Source organism: Bubalus kerabau, chromosome 12, assembly GCF_029407905.1.
Source record: "Bubalus kerabau isolate K-KA32 ecotype Philippines breed swamp buffalo chromosome 12, PCC_UOA_SB_1v2, whole genome shotgun sequence".
Taxonomy (NCBI): domain Eukaryota; kingdom Metazoa; phylum Chordata; class Mammalia; order Artiodactyla; family Bovidae; genus Bubalus; species Bubalus kerabau.
Window position 1 is genome coordinate 29,176,631 of NC_073635.1, and position 18,150 is coordinate 29,194,780.

The window sequence follows — 18,150 nt, forward strand, 5'->3', positions numbered from 1 at the left end:
GAAAATTTGAAACTAGTGTATTAATGGTTTTAAAAACTGTCATACAGAATTTACTTCATTAGAACAATTTGTAAATTAAAGTAAATGATTTCATGATTCACCTAATTATGAGCTAGTGTTAATTTTAAGCAAATCAAATATTGAGAATCCCATTTTCCTTCAAATTTATATAGAACATGAAGCTAAATAATAAAATCATGAAGAAATGCAGAACATAATATTTTCCACAATAAAAAAGGTAGATAAGAAAGTAAAATTTCATGTCTTTTAAGCATAAAACACTATGATTTTTATTATTCAAATTGATGCCACTGGGAAAAACAAGCTCAAGCTCCAGGTATAAAAACATAAAAATCAACAACTACAAGAGCAAAAATGCAAGTTCTATAACACAGATAAAGACACAGAGGACAGAAAATGACAAATGGTTTGGGGAGAATAATCTGATAGTTCTTTCCCTTGTTTTCCTTTCTCTAATACCAAAAATCGATGCCACAAATACTCTACTTACTAAAGCTCAAGGGGGAGTTTAATTAAGACTTTTGAAAAGTGCTGTAGGTCTATAATGTTTAATTGCCTAAGGCAATTTGTGAGGTTCTAAAAACTAACTGTGGTGAATAAAGATCTGATATTTTGGGGCCAATTCAATGCTTATCTATATTTCTATGTAATTTTTTTTAAAAATAAAAAAATTCAGATTCAGAATCAGAAAAAAAATCTATTACTCAAAATGAAGACAATTAACCCAATTAGAAGCTTCTAAAACTTTATTTTCACATGAAAAAAAGATCTTGTAAACACAACTCATTTTACCTTCATGGTCTTCAAATTCTGCTTGAATTTTAGTGAACAGGGCTTCCAGCTTCTTTTGCTGAGCTTCTGCATATTTTGCTGCTTCCTTTTCTTCTTCTCTTTCATTGCGAAATATATATAATCCAGTTGATGTCTTCTCCATCCACTGTTAATAATGTGTCAAACAGAAACATATGGTAGGGAGGGATCATTCAAATTAATCGTCTCTATGGGAAGAAATACTCCCATGGATACAGGGGCCTAGTGGGCTCTGGTCCTTGGGATCACAGAGTTGGAACCAACACTGAACTTAGCAGAAACTGTACTAGAAGCAAGGTAACAGAAGAAATGTCTTCAAAATTCTGAAGGAATTATTTCAATTATTTCATGACTGAGCATGCAAAAGAAGACATACAGAGTAAGTTTCATGAATATATCATACCTGTATAGGGTATGCTCTCTGAATAATTATATCAACACAACCAACATTTCCTCCATCGCTGAAGAGTGATGACAAGGGAAGAGGAAGAGGTCTGGGATCGGGGGAGAATCCAAGTTTGGTATACCAGCAAGCAGGTCGAGTGCTATTAGCAGAAATCTAGACAAATTAACAAATTGATTTATAAGCGAAATATATATTCACTTCTACTTCAGATTTCATAATAATTTTCCTTCTTTTAGGGTTGATCTTACTGTGCAACTTCAGAATAATAGAGACAGGCAGTCTAAAAACGTCTTAGGGACAGATCCATAGTGAAGGGCTGGGAATAAGAAAGACCAACACTGAACTTAGTAGAAACTGTACTAGAAGTAAGGTAACAGAAGAAATGTCTTCAAAATTCTGAAGGAATTATTTCAACCTCAAATTCTATATTCAGTCAACTTTGTAATAAGATAAAAAATGACTGCATGTTCCCTTTCTCAAGAAGCCTATGGTAGTTGTCTGCCTTAAAACCAGGGAACAAATCTAGAAAGATACAAAATCCAGACTATGGGGCTTCTAACACAGAAAGAGGTGAAAATAATCTCAAGAATGGTAACTGTGCCACATACATGGACAATAACCACTTTGGAATTGAGCAGGAATACGGAGAAATCCGAGGAATCTTCAGGAAAAAGAAGTGAAACTGATAAAGGTATTTTAACATAGTGAGATGATTTTTATGTGGCTCTTGTGTGGAAATGAGTTGGTAATAAGGATAAAAAAAATTAAGAAAAACAAGACAAGACATTTAATAACTCCAGGGAAAGCAGTAAGTTGTAAAGAAAGGAAATGTAAATCATAGTATATTGTATGCTGAATTGAAGCCCAAGTTAATGACAAATTATCTCTTTAACTTAAAAATGATTAATTTATTAAAATGCTTTCCTGAAATAGTGATTCAAAATATAACAGAAGTAAATTCTTTACAAGGTTATTTCATAAGTGAATCTGAATGTGCAACATTGCAATCATTTCTGATAGCAATATTGTAGACTATTCAACACTGACAAAGTCCTGTTACCTAGGTTTAAATATACACAGATATGAAAAGTGTACTTTAGTATTATATATTCAAGAATCACTGAGACTTGATGTTCTAATCACACTGAAACAGAGATCTGGCCTAGTCACCAGGGTGGAAGTTGAGCAATACTATGAGAACAACATGGTGGCAAGAGCTCCAAGTATAAAAATCAAGCATCTGATGTAAATTTACTCCTATTCTTTTTTTTTTTTTTTTTTTACATTTTATTTTAAACTTTAAAAATTGTATTAGTTTTGCCAAATATCAAAATGAATCCGCCACAGGTATACATGTGTTCCCCATCCTGAACCCTCCTCCCTCCTCCCTCCCCATACCATCCCTCTGGGTCGTCCCAGTGCACTAGCCCCAAGCATCCAGTATCGTGCATCGAACCTGGACTGGCAACTCGTTTCATACATGGTATTATACATGTTTCAATGCCATTCTCCCAAATCTTCCCACCCTCACCCTCTCCCACAGAGTCCATAACACTGTTCTATACCTCAGTGTCTCTTTTGCTGTCTCGTACACAGGGTTATTGTTACCATCTTTCTAAATTCCATATATATGCGTTAGTATACTGTATTGGTGTTTTTCTTTCTGGCTTACTTCACTCTGTATAATAGGCTCCAGTTTCATCCACCTCATTAGAACTGATTCAAATGTATTCTTTTTAATGGCTGAGTAATACTCCATTGTGTATATGTACCACTGCTTTCTTATCCATTCATCTGCTGATGGACATCTAGGTTGCTTCCATGTCCTGGCTATTATAAACAGTGCTGTGATGAACACTGGGCTACATGTGTCTCTTTCCCTTCTGGTTTCCTCAGTGTGTATGCCCAGCAGTGGGATTGCTGGATCATAAGGCAGTTCTATTTCCAGTTTTTTAAGGAATCTCCACACTGTTCTCCATAGTGGCTGTACTAGTTTGCATTCCCACCAACAGTGTAAGAGGGTTCCCTTTTCTCCACACCCTCTCCAGCATGTATTGCTTGTAGATTTTTGGATTGCAGCCATTTTGACGGGTGTGAAATGGTACCTCATAGTGGTTTTGATTTGCATTTCTCTGATAATGAGTGATGTTGAGCATCTTTTCATGTGTTTGTTAGCCACCTGGATGTCTTCTTTGGAGAAATGTCTATTTAGTTCTTTGGCCCATTTTTTGATTGGGTCATTTATTTTTCTGGAGTTGAGGTGTAGGCAAATTTACTCCTATTCTTTAACTGCAACCCACATTGTTTTAGCATAATAAATATCTCTAGCTTTCCCCCCAAATCACAAAAAATTTAACTATCTGAGAAACCTGCCACTTACACATAGAGTATCAGTACATTTTTCAAAAAATGAAACATAATAGGCATAAGTAAATTTAAAATGTAAATGTAAATCCTCTCTAGAATTTAACTGAATCAGTGCCTGATTTTTACCAAGAGTGTGCATGTATTTAACTTACCTTTAACATAAGAGATTCTGGGGCTTCAAGAGGTGTACAGGCATCAGGAGAGCCCACCAGCTCTGCTCCGTGAATTACAATCTTCTGACCCACAGTCAGTCTACCGTTCTTTAGGAGAGCTGAGAGGGGAGGGTCCACCTGGGCCTTAATAGCATACCATCCATCTGTAAGTTGGACAACGGCCACCTTTGTGGTATCCACACTGCTAGTCTTACTGCTAGAAGGTTCAGATATATCTGTGCTTAATGAAATTATTTCAGAAACACAGAGAACAAGTGTTTTTGCAGCTATGTCATCCCTTTCCATTATCTTTTTTATCGCTGATCTTTTGCTTCTATCGATTTCCACATCATATCTATAAGAAATAGAAAAATGCATTATTTTAGGAATTGTGAGTCTAGAATTTCACTGTAATAAAAAAGTCACTGAAAAATTGAGAATAAAAATTAAATAACCTTTACTGAAGAAATACCAAGACCAAAGAGAATTTCAAAGATGATAGTTGGCATTATATTAAGTTTTATACTGCTAAAATGAGTTAAATATTAATCTCCCCCAAATGCAATGCTTTACTTGTCAAATTCATATTCTCACGTGCCAAGAGTTTGAGAAGAGGGAAGGACAAAAGGGAAGCAAGAGGTATATAAATGTGCAGGGGCTGGAGGGTAACATGAGAACTATGCTATACAAGTGGGATAGCAACTATCATGACAACTGGCTAGTCATCCTTTATGATGGACAGTCACAGGTGGCTTACAAGTCTGACCCATACCACAATACAGGATTACATAATAGGATGCTTTAAACTTGCCTGTATTTTAGTTGAAGAAGTACCCTTTCTGGGTTCAGGCATCTATTAGCAAATTTCTTAGGAAAGGCAAATTCCATAGCTGCTAGTTTCCATATAATCCATCTATAATGATTATAGACCCAAACTCTAGAAATAAGCTTTGGATCCACACCTGGGGTGTCACACAGAGCTCTGAACAAATAAAGGGAGAATGAAGAATAAAAACCACATAAGATGATACTGAGTTCAATAGCCCCAACTATTCTTTGCACAAAAACTAAATTGTATAAGATCATTCAATAAGTTTTTTATAAGTTAATGTATAATCAGTAAGCAATATAACTTTAGAAAATGATTTGACATGTATCAAAATATGCTAATGAAAATTTCACATATTATTCAATACACTTGTTTCAACTGAAAAATAAGATATTTAATTTAAAATAATTATATTTTAGATTATGTATTTCTTATTAAAGAGATTGTTTTTAGAAATCACCCAAGAATTTCCTTCTCTAGTCCTGGTTCTCTTAATATCTACTCCTTTCTGCTCAAATCTACAACCCCTCTGCCTTTCCCATTCTCACTCTCAGTACTAACGTGACCAGAAGTAATTAAGAGAACATCCATAAACATTCCCCCTCTGGTCTACCAACCACTGGCACTGGTACCCTTACATGTTGCCTTCTTACTCTGTTTAAAAAGTTGTACCTCTCCTCACTCAATTCTCTCTACCCCACTTTGCTAGTTTTATCTTCAAAGTACTTATCGCTTTTTAATATACTATATGATTTACTTAGTCCTTTCAAAAATTTTCCTTCCTTGTCTCAAACCCCTCCACTAGAATATATGACTTACTAGGGCAAAGATTTTTTTGTTTTGCTAACCCTAGTACCCAAGATATTAGCAGTATCTGGGTATAGTAGGTCTTCAGTAAATATCTGCTAACTGATAAAAAGGCAAGCAGATAAAGAGGCAGCCGCTCTTTACCTAACTATCTCTGAGAGAGGCTTCTTGCTTCAATAAACTTTCACTTTATTTCTTTTTTTTTTTTTTAAAAGCTTGAGCTTCAACACTCAGAAGATTTTTGAACCATGCCTACTTGATTACAAAATAATCACTATTGACCTCTAAACTATGTGGTCTTCTTAATACAATTAAGTGATACAACTGTTACTTTTCCAACTAGAATCAATATTTGACATATGGGGTAAATGCCAAGATGTAAATACATTCCTGTTTTAAAATACTCTAAAAACAAGAAAAATTTAGGGAAAAGATGCTTTACCACTTTTCCAAAGCTGTACATTTTGGAAAGATAAACCTAGATCTCAAAAATAAGGGTGCTGGAGAAAAGTTTCCCATTGCTTGTCACTGGCATCAGGTAATAAATACCTTCCCTGATAGCACTTTAAATTCTGTTTGTATAAACATTAGAATCCTAAGAGGATAAACAGTTTCTAAACTGTTGGTTGAAGTTTTAGGGCCACTGGGGTTCTCTAGTTATTTGGTATTACTGATATTTAAGTATTTCTAATTTTAGTATTCATATATTTACTGAAATACACAATGAAAGAGAATACGCACGGAAGTGTGTCTGTGTGTGTGGTTTTACGAGAAGGCCAACCCATACTTAATTTTTCTTATCAGTCTTTATTTTGTATAAGCATTAAGAATAATGGCCTAATTTAAGCAGAACCAATTCAGTAAATCCTAAGACAAACCAAAATTCATTTTTCAAAAGATTTCAACAGAATATCAACTGAACCACATTGTGCTTAAAATGATTCAATGTATAAGCTTTTTGATTTCTAGTCAAGTTTTTAAGTTCGAGAGAGATAAAGAAAGATGAAAAAGGGACTCGTGAGAAAGAGAGAGATGTTGGAATATATAATATAAAATTTCTCTTTGCAGAGAGTACCTATAAAATTCTTCTTTTCCAGCCTTTCCATCATTGGAGGGTATGAGCCATCCACCATCAGCCAACTGTATTCCCTTTCCAGTCCATAAACTTTCCTTACCAAAATAATCCTGAGTGTGAAACTGAAAAGCCTCTGCATTTTTGCTGTTAATTTTTACACAGTGTTTAGAAACACCATACATATATAGCTGGACAAAATAAATGATAGAAAATTTTGAAAATGAGTACAAATCATCAAACAAAAGAACATGTTTCACAGAAAAAACAATTATAACAAGCCAAAACTGAATTTACCCAAAGTTTTTCATTTAAATATGAAAACATTCACTATAAAAATACGTAACTTGCTTACTAGAAGCTAAAAAATTTTTGTGTAATATAAATGACCCTCAAGAGTCTGCAGCACCTTTCTCAGTCCCTTGGTGTACCTGCTTCCAGCGCTATGTGTGGTAGAAAGTCGTTGTGGGGATAAAAAAGTAACCTAATGTTTTAGAAAACCTCTTAAGTTAAAAAACTTAGAAAGGGCCCAGACTCTCATCTCTTCATTGCTCCAAATTCTAACTAGATAGAGCTGGCTTAGTAAGAATCTCTTTCAAAACTGTAAATGGCTCTTAGCAGGTTCAGGGTTATGAGTTATTCACACTTCCTCTAACACCTAGCTGAAAGCACTTATGGTACTAAATGAATACATTTTGAAGGGGGAAGAGAAGCAGTAACTTTAAAGTACAGATCACTTTGGTGGAATAAAGCAGCAGACAGGAAGGAGGCTGCCACGGTAGGCCGATTAGAACATGATTTTACTGGTCCATTGCCCCAATTTGTTCTTTATTTAAACAAAACAATTTGGAAATGCCAGTTAATAAAGCAACACATTGCTATAAGAGTTATTAGCACTGTGGACAAAGGCATACCTGTTTGTGAGAACACGCAGAGGGAATTCGGCCTTCTACTGCCTCTCTGAGAGAGATTCTAGGCATAGTGGATGTTTTTGCAAGATACAGACTGCCTGGCTGTGGAAAAATACGTTGCCTTTGTTTCTTTCTAATTCGCATATCCTGTATATCTCTGGCATTCTGAAGATTTGTAATTGAATCTATTAAAGAACAAACAGCAAAAACTGAAGTTGAATATAAAATTTTAAAAGTACAGCCCTTGTTTTATAAAATCATATCAATTTGCTCTAACTTTAAATCATCAGGGATGAAAAAAGTTTCTACTTAAAAAAACGTATAAAAGAACAGAAATAGATTGTTTTTATTTTGAATTTGGGAGAAAATTAGCAGCCTGGTAAAAATATAATCCAATAATAGCAGTCCTAGATTATATGTCTAAAACTGTTTGTTGTTTTTTTTTTTTTAAACAAAAAAATCTACAAGTAGTTACCTTTGGAAAAAAACATTAGAATAATTTAAGCTTTGGACCTGGCATTACAAAAGATTTTGAAATTAGTAATCACAATGAAAGTGGGAAAAATCCTCTCAAGGCATTATTTAATATAAGAAATAAATAACTGAAAGGCAAAAATATGTCAACACAAATTGTTACACAATACCTAAAGGTTCTTCTTCACCCTTGGTGAAAAGTATAGTTGTTTGATGAATTTCACAGCTGTTAACATTGTTTTCACTGTCACCAGAGCCATGCTCATCTATGTTTTTTTGTTGTTTGTTTTCCTCCAAATTAGTATTCTTGCCAACAAACTGCTCATCTCTGTGAATGTGTGATTTAGTTTTAAAAGGTGGGACAAAGACTTTCATGGGTTTGCCTATAGTTATCGAGTGTCTCCTTTTCTCATTTCTTGGGTCAGGAACCTTGCAAAGTGGCTGCCCTGAAATTGATAAATTGCTTGAAGACTTTCCCAAAGTCAGGTGTTCATAAAAGTGAGACTTAGATAAAAATTCTTGACCAGGTGCAGTGAAATTTGGGTTCTGTATTTCTTGCTGTTCCGTAGTTATGCTACAATGGGGAGAAAATATTTAAGTTTATTCACGAGTAAATGTATAAATGTTTCTGAATATTTTTTTGTTGAGACCCCCAACTGCTACATGGCAATCCTATTCTGATAACTGTTTTGCATTTCATCATGGTTGCTCTCCAAAAGAATACCACACTCTGCAAGTCTGTCTCTCTCACACCAACTCCCAGCCTGACTTTATCACCTGCAAATAATAGAGAAGAGTCTCTCCTCCAGTTCAATCACAGCTCCTCACTTCAATCCTTCACCAGACATCTCTCTACCCGTTCTCTTCTCATGGTAACCCCTTCACCTATACTCCTGGCCCCATTTTGTATCTCAACCTTGGGAGTCTCACTCTTGCAATGACCATTCCATATCCTTCCCTTCTCATTCATCATCTGTTACACCTTTTTCACTCAGAAAGTCTTGCCCACCCTTGACTTTTTTCTCAGCCTTATCTCCCCACTTCAAGGTAATACTGTTACCTATCCCTCGTGGTCAACCTTCTTCTACAGGTAATCTAAACTAGATGTTTTCACCTCTTCACTTTCTACATTGAACTCTCATTTCCCCCATTATTCTGTAGAAATTGTTTTCAATATTTCTACATTGAACTCTCATTTCCCCCATTATTCTGTAGAAATTGTTTTCAATAAAGGTGCTAATGATGTTCCGAAGCCAAAATAAATAAAGCTTCATGTGTAAATACATTCAGCTTGACCCCTGACAGTTTTGAAAACTTCCTTTTTAAAATTCTCAGCACCAACATTTACACCACGATTTTCCCTCTTTTTCCTTCTGTCTTTTTTAAAGTGTTTGTTTGTTTTTTTTTTTTTTCTTCTTCTTTCTCTTAAAAACATTCCTGCCTCTAAAGTTGGATTTATTCTGTGGACACTTTCCCTGGGTGATGTGAATCAGTTACATTGCTTAAATCACCATCTATCTAACAACAAAACATTAATCTTTGTTTGACATTCCCCGGATGTTATTCCTACACTGTGAACTGCATCAAGTATCAGACATCCCTACCTTGATGTTGCACACTCATCTCAAACTTAGCCTGTCCAAAACTAAAACTAATTACCTTCCCAAGTGTAGAAGTTCTTCCTCCATATGTTGTTGAAAACCTCATACTTTCTTTCACCCAACCCTAAACCCTTGGAACTAACTTGAAGTTACCCTAGAATTTATTTAGTTATCCATTCATCTAGCCAGCAAATAATGTGCTCCACTACATGCCAGGCAGTATTTTGGCTGTAGGATATAGTGACAAACCAAACAAAATCATACAGTTTACATTCTAGTGGAAGGAAACAAACAAATGTCAGCTGGTATAATATGCTATGGAGAAAATTAAAGCATGATAAGGGGGACAGGAAGTGTCCAGCAGAAATAAATAAATGATATTTTATACAGTGATGAGGTGACATTTGTATAGAGACCTAGAAGAGGTGAGAGAAAGACATATAGGGGCTTGGGAGGAGGCTGTTGGAGGCAGAGCAGACACCACATGCTAGGCTGGACACTCATGTGCCTGGAGCAGAGTAAGCAAGGGGAAGTCAGCAGGTGAGACTGGAGAGGCAGCAACAAGGCCAGATCACAGAGAACCTGGGTAGCACGGCAAAGAATTCCAGCTTGTATTCTGAGATGAAGTCATGGAACAGTTTTTGAGTCCAGATATGACAATCTGTCATATCAATACTTTAAAAAGGACCCTGCCAGCTGCTTTGCTGAAAATTCACTGTGTCTAGGGAGGAGGGAGGAGGCAAAGTCAGAAGCATGGAGACCAAATCTATTGAAATAATCCAGGCAGTTTTATGATGACTTGAACCAGGTGTTAAGGGTGGAAGGGGTGAGAAGTGATTGGATTTCGGGTATATTTTGAAAGCAGACTTGTTAGACTTTTACATTTATAGGATAGGACATCAGCTTTGGAGATGTTAAGTTTATGATGGCTACAAGTCACCCAAATAAAAATGTCAAGCAAGTAGCTGAATGAATGAATATATTGTTTTTGGAAGAAATCTGGCTTAAAGATATGAATTTTGGAGTTATCACCAAATAGATGGTATACAAAAAGTCATGAGAGCAGATGAGACAGTAGTGGGGAAGGGCAGGAAGAGAAGCCATTTGGAGCTGAACCATGGGGTAATTTAATACTTAGTGGCTGGGGGAAGAACTAGCAAAGGAAAGTAAGAAAGATAGCCCGTGGGATAGGAGGAGAAGCAAGAGAGATGGCCCAGAAGCCAGAATAAAGAAAGTGTTAAGAAAGCAGGAGTGATTAACTGTGTCAATGCCACTGACAGGTTAACACAAGGATGGGGGACAATGTGGACTTCACTGGTAATCTTGATGAGGGGTGGTAGTGGGTGGTGATAAAAGACTGAGATGGGTTCGGGAGAGAAAGGGAAGAGATTAAGTAGAGAAGGTGAGTTGAGACAATTCTAATGAGATGTGCTTTAAGTGGGGCATGGAAATGGATTGGTGGGATAAGAGGAGTCACGAAAATCTTTTCAAGATGGGAGATTTATAGCAACTACCTATACTGATGGGCTTCCCTGATAGCTCAGTTGGTAAAGAATCTGCCTGCAATGCAGAGAACCGGGGAGACCCTAGTTCAATTCCTGGGTCAGGAAGATCCCCTGGAGAAGGGATACGCTGTGCACTCCAGTATTCTTGGGCTTCCCTTGTGGCTCAGCTGGTAAAGAATCTGCCTGCAATGCGAGAGACCTGGGCTCGATCCCTGGGTTGGAAAGATCCCCTGGAGAAGGGAAAGGCTATCCACTCCAGTATTCTGGCCTGGGGAATTCCATGGACTGTGTAGTCCATGGGGTTGCAAAGAGTCGGACATGACTGAGCGACTTTCACACCGATGGGACTAGTCCAGTAGGAACGAAAAATTATCAATGCAGGAGGGAAAGGTGACAATTGCTGGACTTGTTTCCTTGAATAGATGTTCTAGATGTGATCAAATGCACAGGAATGAATAAACCTGCTCCAAAACTTACTTTCATTGATTTCTTTTAGTCTATTGTTTTTAAATATGAAGACTATTGTGAAAATGAGGAGTCTGCTTTGCAGCTTCTATAATCAAGACATCTATTTGAATCTACTTGGGACATATTTTGCCACTCTCTGTTAATGACTATCTGGCCATATGGGGAATCTATCTTCCACTCAATCTCTACTCTACCACATGTACTAACTAAACGAAGCCTTTGTTGTTCTTTAGTTGCTAAGTCATGTCTGACTCTTGTGACTGCATGCACTGCAGTCTGCCTGGCTCCTTTGTCTATGGGATTCTCCAGGACTGTCCATGGCAACTGAAGTAGGTTGCCATGCTCTCCTCCAGGGGATCTTCTTGACCCAGGGATCGAACCTGGGTCTCCTGCACTGGCAGGTGGATTCTCTACCACTGCGTCACCTGGGAAGACAATAAATGCCTTTACTTCCTTACTAATCTCCTTGGAATAGTTTCTCTCTGATCTAATTCTAAAACATACATCTGGTTATGTCACTTCTCAGAAACATCCAAAGACAAACTATTGCCTGTCCAGGTTTTGATTTGTCAGAAATGATATCCAGGAAGCTTTCCTTTTTAGTCTTAAGTGTTAGTCGCTCAGTTGTGCCTGACTCTTTGCGACCCCATGGACTGCAACCCACCAGGCTCCTCTCTCCATGAGATTTTCCAGGCAAGGATACTGGGGTGGGTTGCCATTTCCTTCTCCAGAGGATCTTCCCAACTCAGGGATCGAATCCGGGTCTCCTGTACTGCAGGCAGATTCTTTACCGACTGAGCTACAAGCGAAGTCCTTTTTAGTCTGACTCTCCCCATTTCTTTGTTTCCTCCCTATCCTCACCCCACCCACATGCCTGACAAATCCCATGATGAAAGTCACACAGCTTCTTACTGCATCCAGATTTGCAATGACCTTTTTAACCAGCATTCTTTACATTCCATCTGAAGTACTTTTCCTATTAAGCTTTTGTCACATAATTAGCTGCCAATTTTTCTATGTTTTCACATCACTTTGTTATATTCATTTTAGTATTTATAGGACAATAATTCTTGTCATGCCTGGCTCTAAGGCAAGCAATCCAGTTGGACTTTTGAAGTTTTCTTCTTTTTGCATGGTCTACTTTCCCTAAGCTCCTTTTTTGCCTTCCCTTTACTTTGGATACTATCTCTCACAGGAGCTTTCTTCCAGTGATGAGTGATCTTTGATTTTCTGTTCTCACTTAAGAGTGAAGCACTGAATAGCTGACTGGAAGCTGTGTGCTGGTGAGCTTTTCAATTGTTGGCTTCACTGTCTGGCAATGCAGTTTAATTTCAATACCTGCAACTATCAGTAGCCTTTTCTATTGGGCTGGTCCTAAGACCCAGAAAAAGAATCATTCAGTCTTTTGCCTAGAGGCCCAGCTGCCAGCATTTGGGAGCCAAGTGTGGGAACCAGGCTAGGGGTTCTCACCACTTGAAATCCAGATTTTTACTTAATCTCTGTTTTCAGAGCCTTCCCGCAGTCCCATCCCCAATTCAGAATCTCTCCAGTTCATCTTCTCCAGAGAACGACCTTCTGGTCTTTTGGTAGAAGAGGGATTTTTTGCCTGCCTGCAGTGGGGGAGGGGAAAATCTCACATGGATTTTCAACTAATCTTCCTATTTTCTACTTCACCTTCAGAAGTATATATTGCTGCCAATTTGAGTCTTTTTCAGGTTCTTTAGGGCAAACTGGGTGGCTTCTCTGCCTGTTCTCATGTTAGGTTTTAGATTTCTATGTCTTTCTAAGTCATTCATGATTTTAGCTTCAAAAGTTTTGTTATTTCAGGATTTTCCTGGTGGTCCAGTGGCTAAGACTCTGTGCTCCCAATGCAGAAGGCATGGGTTCAATCCCTGGTCCTGGTCAGGGAACTATATCCCACATGCCACAACTAAGAGTTCGCATACTGCAATTAAGACCCAGTGCAACCAAATAAATATATAAATAAATAAAATAAATATTAAAAAGAATATTAATTTTTAAAAAATTTGTTTCTTCTGAAACAACACTGTACTTGCGGACTAATACATTTAAAAAATTCTCTTGTAACTAGTATGGTTTTGAGAGGGAAGAGAGATAAAAGTATATTTTTAATATATGTCATCTTTAATTTTTCTTTCACTTTTATTAATATAATTGAGATATATGTGTGTGCTTAGTCGCTCAGTCACGTTCAACTCTTTGTGACCCCATGGATTATAGCCAGCCAGGTTCCTCTGTCCCTGGGGATTCTCCAGGCAAGAATACTGGAGTGGGTTGCCATGCCCTTCTCTAGGTGACCTTCCCAACCTGGGGATCTAACCCAGCTCTCCTTCATTGCAGGCAGATTCTTTACCATCTGAGCCACCAGGGAAGCCCATGAATACTGGAGTGGGTAGTCTATGCCTTCTCCAGGAGATCTTCCAGACCCAGGAATTGAACCAGGGTTTCCTGCATTACAGGCGGATTCTTTACTAGCTGAGCTACCAAGGATATGCCACCTTTATTAATTGGTTTTGAGTAATTTCCATATCCTGCTCAACTTTAGTACCTTATCCATAAAATTGAAGTAAAATCTGTATGTCTACAAAGTTATTAAAGATGAGATGATAATATGTGTAGCAGTATCAAGTACTACCAGAGTACAGAACTACTTAATCCTGATGCAGGCTCACAAAAAAGGGAAGTGTTAAAGTCTTCACCATATGTTAGAGCCAGTGTATCTAGAAATATATTTTAAAAACCCACACTTTAACTCCACTATATTAGTAGAATTAAAAAAAATTAAACATGTCTTACCAAGAGGGTCCACAGGTAACTGGCTCTAAAGAAATGTGATGCATAAACAACCTTCTATCTTTCATTGTGCCTAAAAAATATATTTCAATTATGTATTAATGAATACATTTTATATTATATATTACTGAAAATCTAATGAGATTTTATTTCCTATGTCTGTTCATTATACATTATTGTAACTAACAAAAATTTGAGAAAATTATACATTTAAATTTTTTCAATGCACATAATGAATGCTTAGTTCATAACTATCAAAAAATTTGGTTCTCCAATTGATAATGATTAATACCAAATAACTCACAGTGCAAACATATATATGAAATCAATATAAATTTAGTCAGCTGATATTAATCAGAACTTGAAGGCGTTAGTGAATTGCCAATGAAAATATAAATTTTTAGTTTTATGAAGGTTGACAAGCTAACCTGTAGATATTATTCATTTTCAGTAGGTAACTTGTAATTCTTAAACCTTCCACTAGTCCATTAGTAGGGAGAGGACTAGTTGAATAAACCAGAATATACTGATACCGCCATGTGATCAAATACTACATAGTCGCAAGACAGAACGAGGAAGATCTCTCTATGCTCATTTACGCATGATCTCCAGATAAATTCGAACTGAACAACAAAGAAGGTACAAAACCCTGTGCACACTGCTATCTTTTGAGTGAGAAAGAAAAGTAATGAGAATATATATATACACACACACACATATTTACTTATTTTTACAAAAAGAAGCCCTAAAAGGATAGACCAAAAACCATTAAAAATAGTTACCAATATAATAAGCAGGAAGTGAGGAAGTTGGTGAACAATATGGAGGAGACAGTGATGAAAATAAGGCTTCTCTGAGTAAATATTTCTATAGTTTTGATGAATGAACTACATAAACATTCTATTTATTCAAATAAATTTAAAAAGGCAAATCTTAAAATTGAAAACAAAGTGAAACTAATTAATCTAACCCAATTATCAAATTGTTAACCACAAAAATTCTTCTGAGTGACATCTGAATAGAGAACTTTAACTATACATTCCTTATGATATATGTTCTTAGGACAAAAACTGCAAAGAAAACTTAAATCTCCATTAGTAGTTTATGAATAGTAACAGTGGTACTGTAAACTTGAAGGTATTATACACATACTATAAGACGGTGATTCTCAGAGTGATCCATGGAACACTGGAAGGGAGTACCCACAACCCTTAGAGGGGATCCAAGCTGTCAAATGACCTTAATAATAATTGTGATTAATAACAAGTAGTAGTAGTAGTTATATACATCTTTCTCACTGTGTTGACACTGGCATTGCTGGTATGTCCTGCTGCATACTTTAGTGTGATAACTGTCTAAAGGAAATGCACTTTATGTGAACTGCACTAATCAACTTTCCCCCAAAGAATTCCATTTTTACTTGAAAGGATAACCAACAAACGATTTATTCAGAGTTGGGTATTCAGCAAATACTTCTTCAAAAATGAATGAAATGAGTTCATCACTACAAAAAAACAAGTGAGTATTTGCTGCGAAACAAACTATTGTAAAGTTCAAGCTTTTAAGCAAAATGACAATTTTAGAATGCTTATATCTGGCTGTTACCTTGACAATTTCCTAATACTACATTTTTAGATTAGATCAGTGGTAACATTAACAAAAGTAGTTGTTTAAGATTGTATAATGTGTCAGTGTTGGAAGAGCTGCATAACTCTGAACTAATATTCTCAAAATGACTTAAGTATAATATTTAATATTTATAAATACTAAAATTTTTCAATTTTAATGTTGACTATGATAAATAGAAATTGAAATAATCCACATAATCAAATGCTCTTGAGGATCCTTAATAATTTTTAAGAGTATAAAGAAATTTTGAGAGCAAAAAATTTGAGAATCTTGGCTGGATAATAAAGCAAATAAGTAAATACGTTACTGTTTTTAAAACCAAGAATACAGCATTTAAAAAAATAATAACACCAGCAGCTCTGAGTGTAGTTAGCACTCAAATCTTGTTTTTTAAAAAGTATTAACCACTGAAAGGATCTCTGGAAATTCTAAGGACTCTAGAACTGGGGTGAAGAATTACAATGACTTCCTAGAAATCTTTCTGTGATAATACAAAGCAAGAAAGTGTTCAAAGGTTAATTAAAGCATATTAAAAACAAAAACTCTTTAAGAAATACTTAAAGAGGTCACTACTTACAAATCTGAAATGATTTGAGCATCAAAAAGAATGTTACCTTTTGTAAAGAAATACATTATTTATAGTGTGTTCTTTTAAACTTTATATCCACATTATAAATAAGAATCTAAGAAATCAACTGTATCTAAAAGAGAAAGAAAAAAATTCCTTTACTACTTTTAGTAGTGATTATTATACCAACTACTCTTTATTCTGAAAACTGGTGAGTGAAGAGAAAGAATTCAATATTTATCCTGCCTTTTTAGGAAGAACTATATAGATAATCCCCAGTTGTTAAGGGAAAGCCCTTCCTTGCTGAAGAATCCCAGCTAATAAATGTATAAAAAAATAACAGAAATTTAAAGTCACTATTTTTCAATCTCCAATTAAATAATCGATTCTGGTAAATATTATGAAATCAACTGAATTTTGGAATCCAGCTTTTTATTTTAAAACTCCTTATTTGAGTATCATTTCACATTTCTCAATTATGGAAAACCTCCACATTATATCTGGTAGTATGAAGGAAAAGCTCACATAACAAATAAAGCAAGATAGCAAGACAGAAGTTTTAATAAATCACACTGTAAAGTCTTGCCCAATTATCCATATACACAACAGAGGTGAGAAAAACAACTTTAAGAATATTAAGTACAGTAATTAGAGAAGGAGAAAAGATACACATTAAAAAGCATATTTTACCATCTGGAGTGCTTTTTGAAGCCTTAAAGGATTTTCCTTGATTTTCTATTGTCCTGTCAAATTCATTTAACAAGTTTCGTTTGATTGGGGGTTCTCCTAAAAAGAAATTCCCATACATGTTTTTAAAGCAAATAACGTCAGTTTTATTTTTCAAAAGCCATAGTCCATTTTTAAAAACTAAAGTACTGGCTCTTACAACGTGTTAAGTAAAAAATACATAATAATTATAATTTAAATAGTGAACATTCTATTTTTAAGTGATTTTTATAATTTTGTAATTTTTGTAATTAATTTTTCAATGTCAATTTAATTTCTATTATTTTTTGACCATTTAAAATACTACTTTTTAATTGGGTCCAGGAATAAACAGATGTACCAGATATCACAGATAATCTTTTCTTTTAATAAACTGCCACTTAATGTAACTTCAGGCATATTGGCAATAAGGACAAACAAAAAAATTTCTTTAAATAAACTTTTTTTTTTTTTACATTACACTCAAGAAGGAATTTATTATATAGGTCCTTGAACTAGAGTCGGTGGGTAGGAGAAAAGATTTTAAATTACCAAAATTAAAGTACTGGCAAAAGTAATATCTACTTCTTATTTAAAAACTCTTCAAAGGCTTAGAATAAACTGAAGCCATAATTGAAGTTATGAATTTCTATGCCATACTGAGATAATGTGTTAACAGATACCTTTTAAAAAAAAAAATTTGTTTATTTGGCTGTCTTGGGTCTTATTTGAAGCATGTGGGATCTAGTTCCCCCACCAGGGATTGAACCCAGGCCCCATGCATTGGGAGGGTGGAATCTTAGCCACTACACCACCAGGGAAGTCCTGATACTTTGTTTTAAGATGTTTTTTGATTTATTAAAGGAAGTGAACTTGAAGGATTTAATAAGTAAAAATGTCCTTGCAAGGCTTTATCAAATGTCCGATTATAAAGTGATTTAATTGTTTGACAAGAACCTGTACTATAAAGTAACCAGAAGCTGATTGTACCTAGTCGCTCAGTCGTGTCCG

General features: G+C 35.6%; 1 protein-coding gene across 6 annotated transcripts in view; it reads right to left on the reverse strand.

The window, feature by feature from the left end:
- The window catches only part of BRCA2 (BRCA2 DNA repair associated), a 54,254-nt gene that overhangs the window by 13,834 nt on the left and 22,270 nt on the right, over positions 1 to 18,150 (reverse strand). For 5 of the 6 annotated variants that reach the window (XM_055542390.1, XM_055542392.1, XM_055542388.1 and 2 more), the window contains 9 exons: positions 17,125 to 17,220; positions 14,241 to 14,310; positions 8,020 to 8,423; positions 7,379 to 7,560; positions 6,468 to 6,655; positions 4,568 to 4,738; positions 3,757 to 4,111; positions 1,235 to 1,390; positions 814 to 958 (listed from right to left, as the gene is read on the reverse strand). In XM_055542390.1, coding sequence (XP_055398365.1) covers positions 814 to 958; positions 1,235 to 1,390; positions 3,757 to 4,111; positions 4,568 to 4,738; positions 6,468 to 6,655; positions 7,379 to 7,560; positions 8,020 to 8,423; positions 14,241 to 14,310; positions 17,125 to 17,220 — 1,767 coding nt within the window. The remainder of the gene's footprint in view (positions 1 to 813; positions 959 to 1,234; positions 1,391 to 3,756; positions 4,112 to 4,567; positions 4,739 to 6,467; positions 6,656 to 7,378; positions 7,561 to 8,019; positions 8,424 to 14,240; positions 14,311 to 17,124; positions 17,221 to 18,150) is intronic. The other variant, XM_055542394.1, reaches the window with a different exon arrangement.